The sequence below is a fragment of the Gymnogyps californianus genome, chromosome 24 (assembly GCF_018139145.2).
Source record: "Gymnogyps californianus isolate 813 chromosome 24, ASM1813914v2, whole genome shotgun sequence".
NCBI lineage: Eukaryota > Metazoa > Chordata > Aves > Accipitriformes > Cathartidae > Gymnogyps > Gymnogyps californianus.
In genome coordinates, this window is record NC_059494.1 from 5,136,046 (window position 1) to 5,155,166 (window position 19,121).

The 19,121-nt window shown below is 62.6% G+C and overlaps 1 protein-coding gene across 1 annotated transcript in view; it reads right to left on the bottom strand.

The window, feature by feature from the left end:
- Nucleotides 1-2,522: 2,522 nt before the first annotated feature.
- Nucleotides 2,523-19,121, bottom strand: part of LOC127025498 (protein unc-13 homolog A-like) — a 35,575-nt gene continuing 18,976 nt past the window's right edge. Inside the window, 25 exon segments of the mRNA XM_050910517.1 lie at nt 2,523-2,811; nt 3,096-3,255; nt 3,333-3,425; nt 4,963-5,019; nt 6,133-6,280; nt 6,402-6,482; nt 6,689-6,745; nt 7,983-8,012; nt 9,109-9,147; nt 11,006-11,011; nt 12,633-12,652; nt 12,655-12,755; nt 12,909-13,061; nt 13,218-13,306; nt 13,588-13,665; nt 13,951-14,034; nt 14,592-14,735; nt 14,877-14,973; nt 15,063-15,189; nt 15,443-15,528; nt 15,734-15,867; nt 16,208-16,342; nt 16,498-16,587; nt 16,723-16,791; nt 18,846-19,008. Of these exon segments, the coding sequence (XP_050766474.1) occupies nt 2,523-2,811; nt 3,096-3,255; nt 3,333-3,425; nt 4,963-5,019; nt 6,133-6,280; nt 6,402-6,482; nt 6,689-6,745; nt 7,983-8,012; nt 9,109-9,147; nt 11,006-11,011; nt 12,633-12,652; nt 12,655-12,755; nt 12,909-13,061; nt 13,218-13,306; nt 13,588-13,665; nt 13,951-14,034; nt 14,592-14,735; nt 14,877-14,973; nt 15,063-15,189; nt 15,443-15,528; nt 15,734-15,867; nt 16,208-16,342; nt 16,498-16,587; nt 16,723-16,791; nt 18,846-19,008 (2,530 nt within the window).

Below are 19,121 nucleotides of genomic sequence, written 5' to 3' on the forward strand. Positions count from 1 at the left end.
CGGGCCACGGAGTTCCCATGACCAGTCCCAAGTGGCCAAACTTTTTGGAATAAATATTAGTAATAGCCTTTGTATACCATTCGTGTTAAATGATAGGTATTCTCTCTCTTTTCACATGGGCGCAGGAGCCCCTGTATTGATGATTAAAGCTAGGGATGGTGCTGTATTAATCCAGAAAGCCTTGAGAAAGGGTATATTCATCAGGGATCACTGGGAAAACACAAGAGGTCCCAGTAGCCAGGATAGGGTTGGACTTGATGATCTTTAAAGGTCCCTTCCAACCCAAACCATTCCATGATTCTAGCAATGCCCGGTGATGGCCCCGGGGCTCTCTGGAGGGCAACAGGGCCTTGCCTGGGCCCCGACAATGCCCGGCAAAGGCCCCAGAGTACTCTGGAGAGCAGCAGGACCCTGCCTGGTCCCTGTCAAAGCTCAGTGAAAGCCCAGGCGCTCTCTGTAGGGCATCAGGGCCCTGCATCCATCAAATCCATATCACTCCAATTTAGTGGCAAGAAGGTTTTGGGGGACTGTGTCAAAAGCCTTACAGAACTCCAGGTAGATGATATCCGTAGCTCTTCCCTTGTCCACTGATGCAGTTACTCCATTGTGGAAGGCCGCTAGATTAGCGAGGCATGGCTTTGCCCTTGGTGAGGCCGTGTTAGCGGTCTCTAATCATTTGCGTGCCTGGGAATTTGTAGCACGGTGGTTGAGAATAGAGTGTCACTTCTCAGGACAGGTCTGTCCCAGTTCCATTCAACCCGTGTCCTGAAGCTCTTGGCTTTGTAAAGGGTGGGTGCACTGAAGAGCAGCCCTCAGGGAGGCTCAGTACGGACAGAGGTGCTGCAGCGTCCCTGGGCTATTTATCCTTGGTGTTAACCTTAAAAGTGCAATTGCTGCATTGGGGTGGGAGTGGCGATGGAAGAGCCCCTGGGTGCCCGCCCTCCCACACCCCCACAGTAGCCGCAGTGAAGGGTGTGCTTTTTAATGTCAGTTATAATAAAATATTTTTACAGAGCCCAAAAAATTCAAAATAGTGCAAAACATCTCACTGTCATGCATCCATGGTAGCCGCCACCGGCGGTGCCGCACGGGGTGGTACAGACACACAGGCATCAGTGACACATGTGCTACAGGTGCAGAATTGGTCGGTTCAATCACATGCCAAACAGGACAGTTTGGGGAGGGGGCACGGGGCCAGGGGCACCACGGTCGGGAGGTGCGGGGCTGAGCCCCAGCCTGGCTGCGCAGGAGCAGCGGTTAGAAAAGGGATGTAAACATTGAACAGAAACGAGAGAGGAAAGCGAAACCCTTTGGTCCCAGGCAAACCCTATAGAAAAGGGACCGTGGGGGCCAGTCGGGGTACCCTGTTTTGGGATGGGGAGGGGGCTGAGAGAGCTATATTGACTTGTGGGGTCATCAGGCCTCTGTCTTCCCCGGTACTTAGGGCAAGCTGACCAGGTGGGGTGGCCATCCCCGACACCACGCACCCTGGCCTCCCAGGCACTAGCATGAGACACGCACACCACTGATCACGCAGAAATGGTGGTTAATGGGAAACTGGGAAGGGAAGGGATCTTCTGGGTTGGGGGTGGGAAGGGTCTTGCTTGCGCCAAGGAGGTCTCATGGGCGCTGCTGCACTGCACAGGGATGGCTGGTCCCCACTGGCCAGAGCAAAGGGAGATGGGTCCCTCTGCTCCAGTGCCCCCAGCCCTCACCCCCAAGCCCTGGCACCCTGGGGGCGGCAGTGGGGCAGCCCACGGTGGCGGCAAGGCAGGGAAGACAGGATATGGGCCGGGGGCTGCTCCCTGCCACTCCCGGCCCTGGTGATGCCGCTGCCAGCCAGGGAGGGGACCCTGTGCAGGGCATGCAGGGGCTGCGCCTGCCGACCCAACAGCCCCAATAGCCCTTCCGGGTGCAGGACACAGCCGCGTCATCGTCCGGCTGCCCCGTGTATGTACAGCTATTTACATATGTACAGGGTGCTCAGCAGGTGGGAGCCTCCCTGTCCCTCAGGGCGCCCGACGATGCTCGAGGGATGGGGACAAGGGGCCATCGTGCTGTGCCAGCCACTCACCAAGACCCCTGGGCGGGATGAGACACCACCCTACCCCCCCTAAGCCCTTTCCTTGTGTCGCTCGATGAGGTTTGGGGCTGGGTAGGACAGGGTAGGGTCAGGGATGGGCCATTGGGGTTCCTCCATCTCAAACAGGCTGTGAAGGGGCAGATCTGTCCCATTGCCCAGTCTGGGGTCCAGCCCTTCCCTGCAGCCCCACCAGCCCCAGCACCTTCCCGTCGGGGTGGGATGGGGGCACGGCAGTGCTCTGCACCGTTGTCACCCAGCCAGTCTGGCCAAGGGAGGGACAGGGGGGGGTCTGTGACTGCAGCCACGTCCCCCCCTCAACCACACCAGGGTCGGGAAGGAGACTCCTCTTGTGGCCGCTCTTATGGCTTATACATGGCTGGAGGATGCTGTAGAAAAGGGGTCAGGAGTAGGGGGAGAGGGCTGGGGGGGTGGAAGGGGTTTAACTGCTGCCCTCCTCGGCCGAGCGCGTGTCCGACTTGAGCTTGACGAACTCCTTGGCCACCTCGTCATTGTTGCGTTGGGAGAGGATGCGGAGGACGGTGAGGCCAGTGTCATCCATGTGGATGCGGCGGCCCAGGGGCAGCCAGCAGGCGCAGCCCGGTCGCTGCAGGATATCGCGGAGCTGCAGGACAGCGATGCCCACTGTCCGGTCCTCCCGGGCGAAGCAGTAATCCTTCACACACACCTGCAGCTCGTAGCACTCGGGGCCCGTCTCCGTCCCCAGCGTGCTGCAGGGGGGAAGGGACGGGCAGTGTTGGCATAGGGGGTCACAATCCCAGGCCCCCTGGCTCTGCGACAGCACCCTACATGGGTGCCTCCCCACTGCCCTTAAAAAAGCCTTTTCTTTTTTTGCCTTTTCCCCAATCCCTGCTTTTACCAATGAGGAAACATCTAAAACATCCCCTGTGGGATGAGCAACTCACTGGCAGACCCCAGGAGGAGGGGGTCCCCACATCATGGGGACACATCCCCCAGCCCGGCCCCACATCCCCAGCCCCGTGGTGCCACTCACAACTGGAAGCTCTCATTGTACTTGGGGGCCCAGCTGTTGTTCTTGGATTTGGTGGCAAATTTCCTCTTCTTGTCGCTGAGGTGGGGCCCGATGATGTTGACCTCGATGAAGGGCCGGAAGATGCCCGACGTCTGCCACTTGAGGTCGTTTGCAGCCACCACTGCAAGGAGGGGGCACGTGAGGCTTGCGGGGCACTGCCACCTACGGGACCCTGGCATCCCAGGCGGCAGAACCCACCTTTGACGGTGACTTTGTGTTCGCCAGTGCCGGGGTGGGTGAAGAGCTCCACGTGGATGGACACCTCCCCAACAGGGTCATCCACACCAGAGCCTGCGTGGCAAAGGGAGGAGACATGAGTGCCTGTTCCCCCTGTCCCCCCCTGACGTCCCCTGCCCACCACCAACCCCACTGGAGGAGGCAGGTCACCCACCGTGGGGCGGGAGGGGGTGGGCAGTAGGATTTAGCCTCTGCCAAAGGGTTCTGGGGACAGCAGCATGGGTGCAGCAACTGTCAAGGAGAGCTGGGGCTGGCACCAGGCTGGGCTGGGGCATGGCAGGACATCCCCGCCACCAGGCTGGCTCTCCATCATCCCACCCCACATCGGCAGGGCCCAGTGAGCCCCCCCCTTGCCCAGGCAGGGGCTGAGGTGCCTGGGTGGGATGGGGCAGGGGACAGTGGCCCAGCTGCCCCTCCTATGGGCGCAGGGGGGGATGTCAGTGCTCCGTGCGTGGCTATGAGCATGGGCACAGCACTGGGCAGGAGGGACCCGATCTGGCCCTTGTGCTACAGGGCAGCCATGGCCCTGCCAGGGGCTTGGGGCTGACCTGCCCCCTCTTCTATCCCCTCCATCTCAGGGACCACATCAAGCCCTGGGGTCCCCAAGCCTGGGGAAGTCGGGTGACCTGCAACCAACAGCCCAGCCCACCCCCTCCCCCCGAAGAGCCGTGCATGCATCCATGGGTGAAGGAGGGGGTGCAAGGCAAAGGGACAGGCTCCGTGGGTCAGACGGGACCAAGGAGATCAAACCGAGCTCAGCGGAAAGCTCCCAGGGTGGAAGTAACAGCGCGAAGGAGGACACATCGCCATGTGTCACTGCATGGCCCCCAGCACGAGGGTGCCAGGCCAAGGGGGAGGCTTGGTGATGGCACACCATCCACCTTCATCCTCCGCCCCACCCCCAGCGCCCCATCCCCCCAGGCACCCGCCACCCCGGCAGCGCCGCATGCTGAGCCGAAATGGAGGCGATGGCGGGCGAGGAGGGGGTGTCTGGGTACAGGAGGCCAAGCATGGGGTGCAGTCCCGGCCCCTCTGGCAGGGTGCAATGGAGGCCAAGCGGGGCCCATGGAGCTGGGCTCATTCCTCAACGCCCCGGCACAGGCGGACGGAGCTCGCCGGAGCAAGGCTAGTAATGGTCCTTCTGGCAGCAGAGTGGATGGGAGGGGGACATGGACATGGTCATGGCCTCCCCTGGGGCCACATGTCCCAAGGGGACAGCTACCCAGCTTGCAGGGAGGTCGTGACAGGTGCCCACCCCCAGGCAGCAGCACTGGGGACAATGCAGGGTGCCCAGAGCTTGCAAGCTAAGGCAGGCACCCCTATCCCCATGGGACGCAGCCCCCCTCCCCGGTCTGGGGCGGGGGGTGGTCAATACGGCTGAGCACAGTTCCTCCAAATTCAGCCCAAAGCAGCCCTGGGAGTGCGAGTCTGGGGGCAGAGGGCTCCAGCTCTGCCCACACTAGGGGTCCCCAAGGCCAGCGGTGCTGGGACGGGGCTCCTGGCCATCCCGGCCCACAGTGCTGGGACTGTTACTAGCCCAGGCCGGCGGCGGCGGCAGGCAGGTGCAGGGGCGGGCGAGCAGCACACGTACCCTTCTCAGGATAAATTTCTTCACTAAGGGTAAACCTAATACCTTTCCCACCATGAACTAGTGGGAAGGAGAGAGAAAGAGACAGAGACATGGCACAGAGTAGACGAAGAGAGGAGGAAGGAGACGATGTGCGTGGGGGACGGGAACAGTGAAAGAGGGGGGAGAAAACAAAGAGAGAGAAAGAGAGATCAGATCTCACAGACAGATGGACGGCCAAGCAGCCGGACAACACTGCAGCAACACAGGAGCGCCAGGCACCACCCAGCTCTGAGCCCAGGGGGTCATGGGGCCATATTGCACCCAGGGGTGCTGGCACCCACCAGACCCAACCCCATGCCCCCGACATGGCTGGCACAGGAGGCACAGACAGGACAGACGTCCCTTGCAGGAGACGCACAGACAGCAAATGCACGTCCCGCTCCCCAAGGACGCAGACAAGCCTGCCTGGGGCACTATGTGATGGCCCATGACCGCCACTGAGCATCTCTGTCCCCTCCTCGAGCAGCGAAGGGACAAAATAAAGGGCAGCATTTAGAGCTTAGGGGTAGTCCTGCCACAGAGGGTGCCCAGCACCATGCACCGCATGGGTCTGGGACGGGGGCAGCACCTGAGAGGCACCCAGCACCCTGGACGGATCCCAAATCATGGGGTATGTGGGGCACCCAGAGTGCCCAGTACAGGCCCTGGCACAGCATCCGGATCCAGCTGATCCTCTGAGAGGTCTGAGCCCTGGCCAGGCCAGCACTGCTCAGCCGAGACTGGCAGCTCCAAGGCAGTGCTGGACCAGAGGTGTCTGTACCGGGTGACAGGGGCCATCCAGAGGGGACAAACACTGTGACACGTGGCCAGAGGGTGACCTTCTCCTGCACCCATGGGCCCCATTTCTGTGCCAGCCCAGCCATACCTTAGCACTGGGGACACACTCTTCTTGCTGGTGGGGGACTTGGGGGTGCCAGGCTGCCTCTGGGCACCCATGGCCCCTCTTCACCTGCAAACCATGGGAGGAAAAAGCCCTTCCCTCCCCATCCATCCCTCCCACCCCTCCGCGAGCCTGGCTGGGACCCCCAACTCCACCGGGATGGAGGCAGGGTGGGACCCTGGCTGGGGGGCAGCCGAGCCCATGTGTGGGGATAGGGGGCCCGGGTGGGGGGCAAGGGCAGTGCATCCTACCCTGCGAAGCCTGGGTCTGCACAAAGGTTTTGATGAGGAGGTCAGTGGCCTGGGTGTAGAGGGACAGGGCGTAGCGCAGCGACTGCAGGTCAGGGCTCTTCTCCAGGAACGTCTTCTTCAGCCCCACGCCGCCGGCGTGGAAGTATTGCTGGAGGGGGGAGACGGCCACAGGGTCCTCAGTGGCTCTGCTGGAGTCCCCCCCACCAGTGCCTCCCTGGGTCTGTGCCTCAGGGCTAGAGCCCTCAGGTGCCCCCCTTCGTACCCCTCACCTTGATGGTGTCCAGCGCCAGCTCCACCACTGCACATTGCTTTGGGGTCAGGCTCTTGGCTTCCTCCCGCACCATGTGGTCCTGCAAAGCACAAATCCTGCTCTCAGCACGGGACCAGGGCGCCGCTCCCCTTGCCCCAGCCGTGCCAACAAACGGGCGCTGGCTGGGTCCTTGCAACTGTGCCAGTGCCAGCCTGCAAAGTGCCACCCTGCAAAGTGCCACCCGCCCTAGCACAGAGAGGAGCTCAGACAGCCTGGCCTCCCCCAGCCCAGCCTCCCAGCCCTCACCTTCAGCTTGGAGAGCTGCCCCAGCTCCTTGGCTGCGTTGAAAATCATCTGCGTGCCCTGCAGAGAGCAAAGAGACAGGAATGGCCCCCGGTGAGCGGCCGGGCTGGGGATGCCATTGCCAGGCTGGGAACGCGGTGCCAGGAGCTTGCTGCAGCTCTGGGGACTCCCCCGGCCCCCCAGGCTCCAGGGGGCCGGAGGGGTGCTCCTCGGAGAGCCCCAGTGGCCACCAGCCATGCCAAGCATGGTGATGCGGGTACAGGGCTGGCAGCCCCCGTCCCAGCCCCTGAGTTCTCAGCACAGATGTGTGGCTGGGGGCTTGGGGACCCCAGGGCAGGACATCACCCTGGCATCGGGGACCTCATGTCCTGCTCAGCACAAGCAGCTTGGCCCAAGGGTCCCATCCTGCTCCCTGTGGTGCCCAAGTACCCGCTTCTGCATCCAACAGAGCCCGGCACGGCACATCACTGGCACCGCATGGACAATCGTACAACATCGGGGCGGGGGGAGCAGAGGGCGAGTGCAGAGGGACAGCGGGCACGGGGAGGATGCGGTGCGGTCCCCCTGTACCCCGCGGTGCTGGCAGCCTAGCCAAACACCCCCCTGCCACCCGGACCCCTGCCCAGTCCCAGCCCCAGGGAGGGTCCCAGCCCCTTTGCACCCCAGGGAACACCACGGATGGGAGCCCCTGGCCGCCTTCGCCTGCCCTTTGCCGTGCCACCCCCGTGGGCAGGGGCCATGAAGCCATTCCATGGGGCCCACTGGCACGGCTCCTGGAGACGCAGCCCCATGGCACGGGCAGATCCCGCTCACCTCCCTGGTCTGGCACCCGCTTACCGGGCTGAGCGCAAGCTCCTCTTCTCAACCCCTCCAGTGTGCAACGTGCAACTGGATAAACTGGGGCCCAGTGGGGCAGAGCCAGCGATTCCCACCTCCTTCCCCCTCCCAGCACCAGTAGCTCCAGTCCTTCCCAACAATGAGAAACCCCAGCATCTATCCCACTAACCATTACCTTCTGCAGGGGTCTGGCCCCACCGTGCCCTCATTTTGTAACCCCCCCATTAACCCTTTGTGCCCCCCCCTCCAAGTTCTGTCCCGTTAATCCTTCCCTTGCTGTCCCCGTCTCTGCCAGCCAGTGGCTGGAAGCTGGGGACACTGGTGTCACCCAAACAGAGCACGACGGGACACTGTACTGAGCGGGGACCCCCCCCACCCTGCAGCACATGGGACAAGGGACAGGGAGGAGGTGAGAGGAGGGACCAGAGCCAAGTGGGGAGCAGAAGAGCCATGTCCTTACTTCAGTGTGACTGGGCAGCTTCACCCTGCTCTGGAAGAGAACAGCAAGGGACAGTTACTGGTGGCCCCAGCAGCGGCCAGCCGCGGGTCCGGGCCCCCCACATCCCCCGGCCGTACGGGCTCTGGCCCTGTACTTTCCTCTGGCTGTGCCCAGTTTCTCCACTGGTGCCACTGGTTCAGCACCAGTTCACACCTGCAAAGGCTCAGCCCCGCGTGCTTGCTGGTGAACCTGCGATGAGCATGCCAGGTCTCTTCCGGAGTGGGGGCACGCTTGCTCCCCACCTCGTTTGGGGCTGGGGAAATAGCAGCAGGTGGAGGAAAGCAGCTCGCCCAGCACAGTCAGCAAACTGGGGCAGGATCAAGTGTCCTCTGTGAGAGGAGGGGGGAGCCGGGGGGAGCCGCAGGCATTGCCCAGATGGATGCCAGCATGGCTTTTCCTGAGAGCTGGGTTTTGGGAGCAGACAGACTGGAGAGCTACGCTGGGCCCCCAGCCCAGCGGTGGGGAGCACCCAGACGAAGGGAGAGCCCGCGTGCCTGGAGAAAGCCCTTTTGGCAAGTTTTGGGGCTCAGCGAGGCTTGCTGAGGCCCCCCAAACATCAGGGGGAAGTGGGCTCAGAGGTCCAGGGGATCTCAGCAGGCCCATGGCCCCCAGTGTGCCCTGCACATCCCCAGCATGGCCCAGCATCCTGGGGGTCACCTTTTCCTGAGCCCCCAGCCGGTGGGATGCGTTTGTGCGCAGGGTCTTCTGTGCTTGGGCACCCCGTCCCCACGCTGTCCCAGCCAGGCACCTGGAGGGGTGCTGAGCGCCGTGGGGCAGCGTCCCCCATGCCTGCCTGGGGATGGGTAACACCCCACAAACCCACCCATGGGGGCTAAACACGACATGACACCCACTCCCTACCCCGGGCGACACACAGAAACAGGTCACTGCCCTCATCCTGCACACAGGCAGCAGGTCCCGGACAACACGGCACACCTCAACACGACAACACGCCACGCAGGCAACGGCACATCCAGACAGCACGACAGAGGAAGCACGGACAAGCCTGGACCTCCACAGCAGGCGGGCGCGGGGCCACGAGCGTGGCCACGGGGCAATGACACACATGGAGCCCATGGCTATTTACCTTCTCTGTCCCCTTGCCATGTTTTCTCAAGAGCGTGCCCTGTAGAAGCAACGTCAGAGGTTGAGTGGTGGGGTGGGGGGACAGTGTGGGACAGGACACGGGGGGTGCAGGGTAAGGCTGGGCACATGGGGTGGCCGCAAGCTGGCGGCAGAGACATCGCTGAGCTCCTAAAGGACAGCCAGGGCCAATGGGGGACTGGTCCCTGTTAGGGTGCTGGGCCCATCGGGGACTGGTCCCCACTGGGATACTGAGTTATTGGGGGACCGGTCCCCAGAGGGATGCTGGGTCAGTGAGGGACCGGTGTGTTTGGGATGCTGGGCCAACTGGTCCCCACTGGAATGCAGGATGTTGCACTGATGGGGAACTGGTCCCCACACTGGGATGCTGGGCTTATGGGTAGCTGGTCCCTGCTGGGATGCACGGATGCTGAGCCCATGGGGGACTGGTCCCCACTGGGATACAGGGAGGCAGGAGCCAGCTGGCAGCCTCTGGTGCCCCCACATTCCCCTCCAGCTCTGGTAGATGCTCACAGCGCTGGGGAGGGAGCGGGGAGGGGGCAGCTGTACTTGGGGTTTGCACGCCGAGTTCTGGTCCGTGCAGCGCTGGGCTCAGTGACAACCCCACACCGACCCAGGCCCAGCAGTAGCAAGAGAAACAGTGCAAAATGGGGCGGCAGTGCCACGGGGGGGGTTCCTAACCAGTCTCTCGGGGTGGGGGGGGCGGGAGGGGGCTGGCAGGGAAGCCTGCGGGAGGGACAAGCAGCACAGTTAGGGCCAAGCAGGGCCGCCAGAAGGGTTTCTTGCCCTGGAGGGAAACTGAGGCACGGGGTGATGGATGAACAAGAGGACTTTGTACCCCATAGAACTGACACCACCCCAGTCCCCCGGCAGCCTCAGGAAGGCTGGGACGTGGGGTCTCCGTGAGGTCTGAGGGGAGGCTCAGCCCCAGGCTGCCCCCAGGGTCCCTCCAAATGCTGCTGTTGGAAACAAAAGGTGTTGGGGAACAGGGGATGGGCGCTCGTCCCCGCAGGGGTTGGCACCCAGCACCCAACCACTGGCGCCCACACCACTGCTCCTCCTTGCGAAGGTGCCTGCAGTCAAAGCAGGGGTGGGGGCAGGATTGGGGGGGACATGGCCCTTCCCTTGCACGGCGGGGCATAAGCCCATGGCCGTAGACTGAGCAGAAGAGGACAAAAGGAAACTGCTCAGTGAAAGCCATGCAAGGACCCAGCAGCAACACCAAGAAGGGAACCCAGGAGTCCCAGCTCCCAGGGCCGTATCCTGACCAGGGAAAAAGTCTCACAACTCATGGCAGCAACCTGTCCCACCGCTGAGCAACTGGGCCAGGGACCGTTGTGTCCCAGTGAGATGCTCCTCTCCGCAGGCAAGGAAAACCTCTGCCCTCAGCCCCCACCATAGCCAGACCCCAGCCAGGGCCTCAAGGGGAAACTGAGGCACAAGGGGTCAGGAAGAGCAGCCCTGACTGCCAGGCATGCACTGCTCGCCCTGCTCATGTCTCCAGTGGCCTCTCTTACCCTCAGCACAGAGCAAGAAGGTGGGATCAGCCTGGGTTTGGCTGTCCCTGATTACATGGCACTGCCCCATCACCGTCCCCTCCCACCCCATCACTAACCCTTGCACCTCCCCACATCCAAGCACCGCGAATCTGTCCAGGACCTTTCCACCCCCTGAACCCAGGTGGGGCCACGGGCAAATGCCCGCCAGGAGCCAGTGCCAAGCGGGCAGCACGAGGATGGGGACCACAGAGATGGACCAAGTCGGGAGCCGGAGGAGGGTGTGGGCAGGGCACGGGCAGCCACACAAGACAAAAATCGGCGAGGCCAGGACCGACACACAGCGGACAGACAGACAGACAGACAGGGAGCTGCCGTACTTACAATCATCTGCCATTGAGAGGCGAGCGGAGCAATTGGAAAGAACAACCATGACATGAGTGTCGGCCCCCTCCTCCATCCTCCCCAGCCCCAGCTGCCCCACGGCTGAGTACCAGCCCTGGCCGCCCCCCAACCCACCAGCCCAGGAGGGACAGCAGAGTCAGGGGTGTCCCCCATCTGACGTGCCACAGCACTTGGCGTCGATGCCCTGCCACCGGCACTGCAGGTCTCCACAGCCCCAAAGTGGCCCCATCCCAACCTGCTCAGTCCTTCCTCACTGTGGCAGGGGGCTCTGCCCCAGGGTCACTCAGCTCCGGGGAGCTGACGGACCCCACTCGACATTTGGCTCTGACACGCAGCCCCGTGCCACCAACCTGCCCAGCCACCCCCAGGCTGGAGCCCAGAGCCACCCTGGCCGGGCTGTCCCCTGCCGTAGGGACCAGCCCCAGCACGGCCCCCTCCAAGGACTGCCTCCCCTCAGGAAAATCGCCCAACAGATCCACACGTCCATGCCACCTCCTCTGCCCTCAGCACAGGGCTTGCTGCCTCCAGAACATGGCATAGCCACACATGGCCGGGAAGGGACAGAGATAGGGACTGGGATGGCGACTGGGACCCAGTGGCACCAGTGTTCCTGCTAGATTTGGCCACCTTTGGCCAAGAGTATGCGAGTCTGGCTGGGAGCAATGCAGGGCTGACCCAAGCCAGGCTCTGGGCTGTGACGAGGTGCCAGTGTGGTGGCACCACTGAAGGCTGACGAGGAGCCCCACAGCCCCAGAAAGGTGACACAGTGGCCGGTGGCTCTAGGGACTCCAAGTAAGACCCTGAGCCTAGCTTTGTGACAGTGACAAAAGCCACCGACAGGGACAGGGACAGATGTGTGGCTGGCTCAGAGGCCTTGGTGTCACCCTTTGCTGCCTGACCCCTAGGCAACAGCTGCCCTGGGAAGCTTCAGGGTGCATGGCTGCGGACACACAGCGATGCGATACGGAGCCTTGAAGCCTGTAGGCAACCTCCCTCTGAGGAGGGACCATTCCCTGGGCTTTGCTCTGCTCCCCTGGTGTCTGTTCAGCCCATGAGCAAGGAATAGTTCAGCTCTGCTGCGGGCACGTGCCCCCCCACCCCCCCCCCCCCCATCCCCACATTACCCCGTCCCCACGAAGCCAGTCCCTGCTTCCCAGGCAACCCCAGCCCCACAGCAAGGCCGACATGCGGTGGCTCCCCGCACTCCGAGAGCCTCCTGATTCACCTCCTGGCACAGGGACCATGCCCACAGCCGGTGCTGATGAGCACGGCACGGGATGCTGCCCCAGCTCAGAGGGAAGGATGGAGAGGAAAGGACCAGTGCCGCCTCTTGGTGCCACGATGGAGGTGGCAGGAAAGTCCTCTGGCAAAGCCAGTCAAGAGGGTGCTGGGCTGCACCAGGCACCTGGGTCAAGGATGACCTTTCTCTTCCCCATCCCTTCCCTGGCCATCAGCTGGGGACAGGTTTGGGGAGGCTGCCGAAGTCCCCACCCCCTCAGCAGCCAGTGGGGGCACCTGGCCAGCAATGTCCCACACTGGTCCCAGTCAGCCACCTGTGTCTCAGCTCCAGGGTTCCCCGTCCCTGGTCCCCCTCCCCATCACTCACCGTCTGGTCAGTGAGCGGGGCAGGACGATGGTCTTCTCCATCGTGTTCATCACCAGCTTCCAGAGCTCCTTCAGCACCCGCTTCAGCACCGTCTTCTCGCAGATCTTGGCAAAGAGCGTCAGGCTGCAGAGAGGGGACGGGGCTGAAGGTCCCAGCACGGCACCCCTGATGCCACCCCTTGCTCGGTCACCCTGACCCTGCAGGTCCCACACGCTCCTGGGGTGGGTCAGGGGCATTGGGGAGGGTGGGGGTCCCTGTTGTCCCCCCCACACTCACTTGCTGTCCAGGAGGTCCATGATGGGCTGCAGGACATTGTCAGCATCCTGCGCAACGCTGCTGCAGGTGCTGGCAGGGACGTTGCCGGTGCCCTTCACCTGGCCCAGGATGTCGCCCATCTGCTTCACACACTCCTCGATGTGCGGCTGGAAACTGGGGACCGCAATGCCCAGGCAGCTCAGCATCCCCCACGGCCATGCCCAGGACCCGCTTGGCAGAGCAGAGCCCCCCAGCCTGGCCCCAGCCACAGCTCCTGGACCCCCAAACCTCTCCTCGGCCCACCGCCCATGCCCTCTCGCCTGCGGGTACCTGGTGGCAAAGACTCGGCTCAGCTCATCCAGGACATTGTTGAGTTTCACCTGCAGTTCCTTGAGGATATCACTGGCTTCTGTGTCCAGCTGGAGGAGGGACAAGTTGGAGAAACCATCAGGGTCCCTGGCCCAGCCCTGGGGGGGGTCTCTGCACCCCAAATGCACCCCTGGGCAGGGTGAAGCCCATCCATCATCTGACATGGTGGGAGAGCAGGGTGCCATGGGGTGGGACAGCGTGATCCCATATAGGAGCGAGGAACTGGGGTCTGGTCCCAGCACTGCGGAGCCGGGGAAGGCGCTGCCTCTGGGGAGAAGGGACAGATCCAGCCCCTCCACAGGGCTCCCTCCTGGAGAACCCCGATACACACCTCCTTCCCACCCATGGCTTCAAACATCTTCTCAAGCTGGACACGGAGCTGCTGGATGTTGTTCATCAGGATGCAGGGCTGGAGGGATGGGATGGAAAGGGGGGTCAGCACCAACATATGTGGCTGGAACAGCTGCCCACCACCCCAGGTCCCTCCCACCCTGCACTGGGGGACACAAGAACAGCCACGGTACGGAGCCCTGCCTGGCAGGATTTCAGGGACTGCCACTGGACAGAGACCGAGGGCAGGACCTGCATCACAGGGACCAGCTCTGGAGCTGAGGTGATGGCTGGGGTCACCGTGTGTGGACAGTCCTGCCCGGCAGCACCAGGCAAGGTGGCAAGCAGAAGGGAGCTACATCACCACTTTCTCCTTCTCCTTGGAGCAGTACGAGGCGAAATCCTTGGAGATGATCTCGGCATACTGGAGTAGCACATTGCTGATGGTCTGCAGCCAAACAAGGGCAGCAACAAAGACACCCAGACAGCAGCAAAGAGGAGGAAGAGAAGGAGACCGTGAGTCCCACAGCAGTGAAACAACCCCATGCCTGGGTACACTCTAGGACCCCTAGACCCTCTGGCCCCACGGATGCGCCAGGAGCCATATCGGCACAGCCACTGGAAGCCAGATCCAGTACATCTGGTCCCCATAGGCAGCTCCATCACCAGCACAGCTATGAAGGCATCAGCCATCAAGCCCACATACAGCTCCCTCCCACACTGCAGCAAGCCAGTGGCATTTAATTAAGCTAGATTAATTAATCAATTAACTCATTAATTAGCTCATCTCCTGCGCTAGCAAAGCTGGGAGAGCCACAGGGTCTGTTGGTGGCATGTTTGCTTGAGCATCACTGTTAGAGGTGGTGCAATCTGTGCCCGATGCTGCTGCCTGCAGCTGGATGGGAGGTGGCAGAGAGAGCCCAGGAGCCCTGAGCCAGGGCTGGGTGGGACCAGGGTCCCAGGGGTGCTGTTGGCCCAACGGCCTCCGCCCCGGCAGCTGCCCACCTTGGCAAACCTTCGCATGTAGTGCCCAACAATCTGGGGGTCAGGGCACTCGAGCTTCTTGATGATCTCAAAGCTCTGGTTGAGCTGGGAGAAGACGTCCACCACAGAGCAAGAGAAGAGTGCGTGCTCTGACGTCTGCTGGAACTGGGGGAGTGAGAGGCAGTGTCAGCAGGTGGCAGGGAGGGCAGATTTTGGCCCCGATGGGGACACACTGGGCATCGAGGAACAAGCCCCTCGCCCACCCCCAGCTGCAGCTCCTGTGCCCACTGACAGTCCTGTTCGTACCCCATCCTTCTTGTCCCGCTCCAGTGCTCCATGCAGGAAATCCCGTGACACCTCTTCGTTCTCATCCAGCCACTGGATAACAAAGGGCTCGAACCAGCTGGAAGAGAGGCCCGTCCCCAGTGAGGCCGGCCAGCCCCTGGGGCACAAGCACCCCCTCCCCTGCCTCCCCCCGAGGGCTGCACTCACGCGGGGTACTCGGGCACACGGGTCTTGAAGGAGGGCAGCTCGGTGACATACTCATTGTACAGCCACTTCACCTTGAAGTGCAGGTTCATGTAGTCCGCGCTCTTGCACAGGCGGTGCTTGTCGTGCTCTGCACGGGGAAGGCGAGTGCGCGCGGGGGTTGCTTCAAGCCCCAAAGCTGGGGAGCGGCTGCTCCAAGGGCAGCTCCAGGGATGCCAGGGTAATGGGGTGAAGATGGAAGTGCTTCTCGAGTAGGATTTAAGCTAGGCATCGTGTTGATGAGGGGGTGAAATGGGTTTGCCCAGGGAACAGGCGAGGTGGGAGCAGAGGGCAGCTCCTGCCCGGTTCCCCGACCTGGCTCGGGGCAGTGTGAGGGGACTCACCCTCCATCGCATACTTCATGTCCTGAGCAAAGAGGTTCCACATCACCTCGGCGCTGATCTTCCCCACGTTCAGTTCCTGAGGGAACCTGGGGCGGGGGGAAAGCGCGGACACAGGGTAGACCAGCCCTCCACTTGGAGATACATCCCCCCTACACCTCCCGCCTGCCTCAGTTTCCCCATCTGTAGAATGGATGTTACAACCCACTTCCAAAGGACTAAAGCTACCATTGCCACCGTGTCGGCATTCCCCCGGGGTGCAAAGCAGGGTCCCCTTTCCCAGCACCTACTCACTGGTTCAGGCAGGGCGTGTAGGAGTTCTTGTCCTCCTCGATAATGGAGACTATCAGGGTGATGAGCTTGGACCAGAAGTCCAGGTTTTTGATGCTGGGGCCCTGCTCCTCGGGGGGCACCTCGCCTTTCTTAGTCTGGAGTGATGGGGACACAGCGGAGGCTCCGGTCACCCCACCCGCGGGGCTGGATTTCGTGGCAGGGCTGATGAGGAGGCAGGAGGGCTCTGGGAACACCCTGGAGGCCCCCATGCAGACCCCCCCTTGTCCGGCCCCGGTCTCAACCCTGCAGCAGTGAGGCTTAAACCCTGCCCAAGGCTTGGGGCTCATTCTGCATGGGGCTGAGCACTCCGGAAAGGGAGCAGGAGCATCGCGCGAAGGACAAGGGCAGGGGATGGGGAAAGTCAGCGGGGAGCAGCGAGGTCCCCCTGCAGCGCCCAGCATCCCAGTACGTCCCAGCTCCCCCCGCCCCACGCACCGGGTCCGTCTGGTACTCGCGACTGTACAGCTCGTGACAGTTGTTGAAGATGTACTCGTAGGTGGAGTTGAGGCAGGCTTTCACACAGTCCTTCACCACCTGGCTGGCTCGTGGGGGGCTCTGCAGCTCCTGGACCTGGGTGTGCGGGGAGGGAGCGGCGCTGGAGGCAGACCCGCAGCCACCCGGGAGCTACCACAAGGCCAGCGTGACCCCAACCTTGCAGAGAACTGGGGCCAGTGAGGGTCAGGCTCCCCACCAGAAGGAAGGGGCGAGTGGGGCCCCAGCAATACCTTCATCCGAAAGAAGGTGATGCTGGTCAGTAAATCCACTGTGGACTTGAGATCCTGCAGCCGTTCAGGACTGCTGGCAGGGAAGTTGTTCTGCCAAAGGGGAAGAAAAGAGCAGAGTTGCGCACAAAACTCTCACAGGGGTGAGTGGAGGGGGAGAAAACAGCCATCTGTTGCTTCAGACCTTATTAGACAGGTGGGGAAACTGAGGCACGGCAGGCACCTTACCCGGTACATGGAGAGGTCGATCCGCAGCGAGTTGTGCAGCTGGTCGAGGAGTTTGACGAACCGCTCCTTCTGCGGAGAAATGCCCCAGAGCCAGGTAAACGGGGGAAAGGCGGCAGGGACCGTCCCCCCTCCCCACTGCCCCTGGCTCTCTCTGCCCCTAGCCTGGCCTGCGCCATCCCCGGCTCATCCCTCTCCTTCCTGCTGTCCTGCTGTCCTTCCTTCCCTCCTTCCTTCATCAGAGCCCTGTGGGCGGGCATGGGATGCCCGCGGAGAAGAGCGTGTCCTCGCAGGTGGCCGGGGCTCACTGGCAGCCGTCGACGGCTCCCGGGGCACACGTGGCCGTGCCAGGCATGGTACAGGATGGAGAGGCAACACCGCACATCCCCTTTGCTCTCGCTGGCGGTCGGTGCCGGAGAGGGGACGGGCTCCTCTATCTGCTCTGCCCACTTGAACACCTCGGAGCCTGGGCTCGGGGCAGGAGCAGGGAGAGGGTGTGCAGGATTGTGCCCCTGGGCCATGGGGCCCCTGGACTGAAGCTTTCAAAAAGCTCAGGAAAAAAGGGCAGGGCAAGAACAGCTGGGCTCTTGCAGCGGTCACCCATCTTGGGGGCCGAGCTGCTTCGAGACAAGGCCAGGATGGCCCCCAGGAGCTGGAGGCCTCCGTAGGCTCCTTGCTCGCCCAACTGGGCTCCATCGAGGGATGTGGGCAGGGAACTGCCCCAGGTAGATGGTCTCCACTGGGGCTGAGTGGCTTTAATTCAGCTCAGCCCAGCTCCCGTCCAGGGAGCGCGGGGCAGGAGGATGCAAATCCCACGTTGGGCTGCAGATCGGGCATCAGAGCTGAGGGCAAAGCAACCAATCTGCCCCAAAATGCTGTCAGGAGGCATTTCACTTTGCATGTCTGCTGGGGGGGGGGGGAGGGGGCTTTGGAAAACCCCGTGGGCTTCCCACAAGAGCCCTGGGTTCCTCCCACAGCACCGGCTGTACCAGGTCAGGGCTGCCCCACAGGGCTCTGGAGAGCCCGGAGCAGCTCCCCGAGTTCTGGGCAGAGAGGACAACGGGACGGGACGGGGCAGCGAGTCCCGCGCCCGCCTGGCCGCAGCTTGGCCAAGCCCGCAGCCTGCACTGGCGACCGCAAACCTTCGGCGCGCTCGCCCGCCGGAGACGGCAAAGCCAGGCTCTGGGCCGAGACCGTGCGTCCCCGCCACCGAACGGCTGCAGCGCTTTAAAACTGGACACGACGGGTACTCGGGGTTAAAGCGACACAGTCGGGCACTTTAGGACCCAACCTTAGGCTCTCTAAAAAAAGAGAAAGAAACAAGTTTTTAAAACCCTCCATGTTAAAGAAAAGGTGCTTTTTTTTCGTACCGTTTCCTCCTCCTGCATGACCCGGAGACAGAGCTCGCTCGGCTCTAGCTACCCCCTGCAACGGGAACTGGGAGGTGAGCCAAAGTGGCTGCTGCCTGGAGCAGCGCTCGGCCCTGGCTGCGGCCCTGGCTACCCAGCACTTTGCCTGGCCCAGGGCTGGGCACTGATCCTGGCTCGACCCGTGTGCATCCAGAGCAACCACCCGCTGCCTCTGGGATGACACGGGTGGAGCCGGAGCAAGAGCTCAGCCCCTCCTCGCACACATCCCCAAGGGCACACCCGGCCCCGGCACAAACTCGCCCCGCTCGCTACAAGCGAGGCACCCAGTGGGCACCCATGGGTGCTGGCCCAGCCAGGCGAGTTTGCAGCGGTCCTGGGGTGTGCCCAAAGCACACAGGGCCATGCAAAACTCCCGGCGAGCTGCAGGGATGGCTCCTTGCCACCTACTTGTGATTTTGCCACCAAGGTTTCCCCCTCCTGCCACGCTGCCGCCCAGCATCCCAGCCCGCTCGGACTCCAGTTGCGGTTTCACCGTAATAATTTGGGGAGCAAATTTAGACCTTCTCCCAGGAAGGCGGTGGCTCTTTTCCTTCCTGAAAAACGGGAGCGGGATGAATTTCGGGGCAAGCAGGGACTGACCTCCCTGCTGCCCGGCTGCAGTTTGGAGCGGGGTGTTTTGCACGGCCCTTTTTGCGCCCCGAGCCCCCCACCCCCTCCCAAGAGAAGAGAGAGAAGAAGGAAGGAGTGTTTACGCACCATCGGACTTACCCCGAAATTGGAAGCGGCAAAGCGGTCGGAGGCCGAGACGTTGGTGGAAGCCGTGGTGTGGGCATAGTAGGCGTTGATGTTGGCTAGTAGGGTACTCATCACCGCTGGCACCCCCGGGCACATGTATTTGGAGGAAAGGCAGGCAAAATGCCTGCAGAGGGAGGCGGAAGGTGAGGGCGCGGGGCCACGGGAGGGGCTGCCTGTAGGAAGGGGCGCGGGGTTTGGGGTGCACGCATGGAGAATGGGAGGAAGGGGTGCACGGGT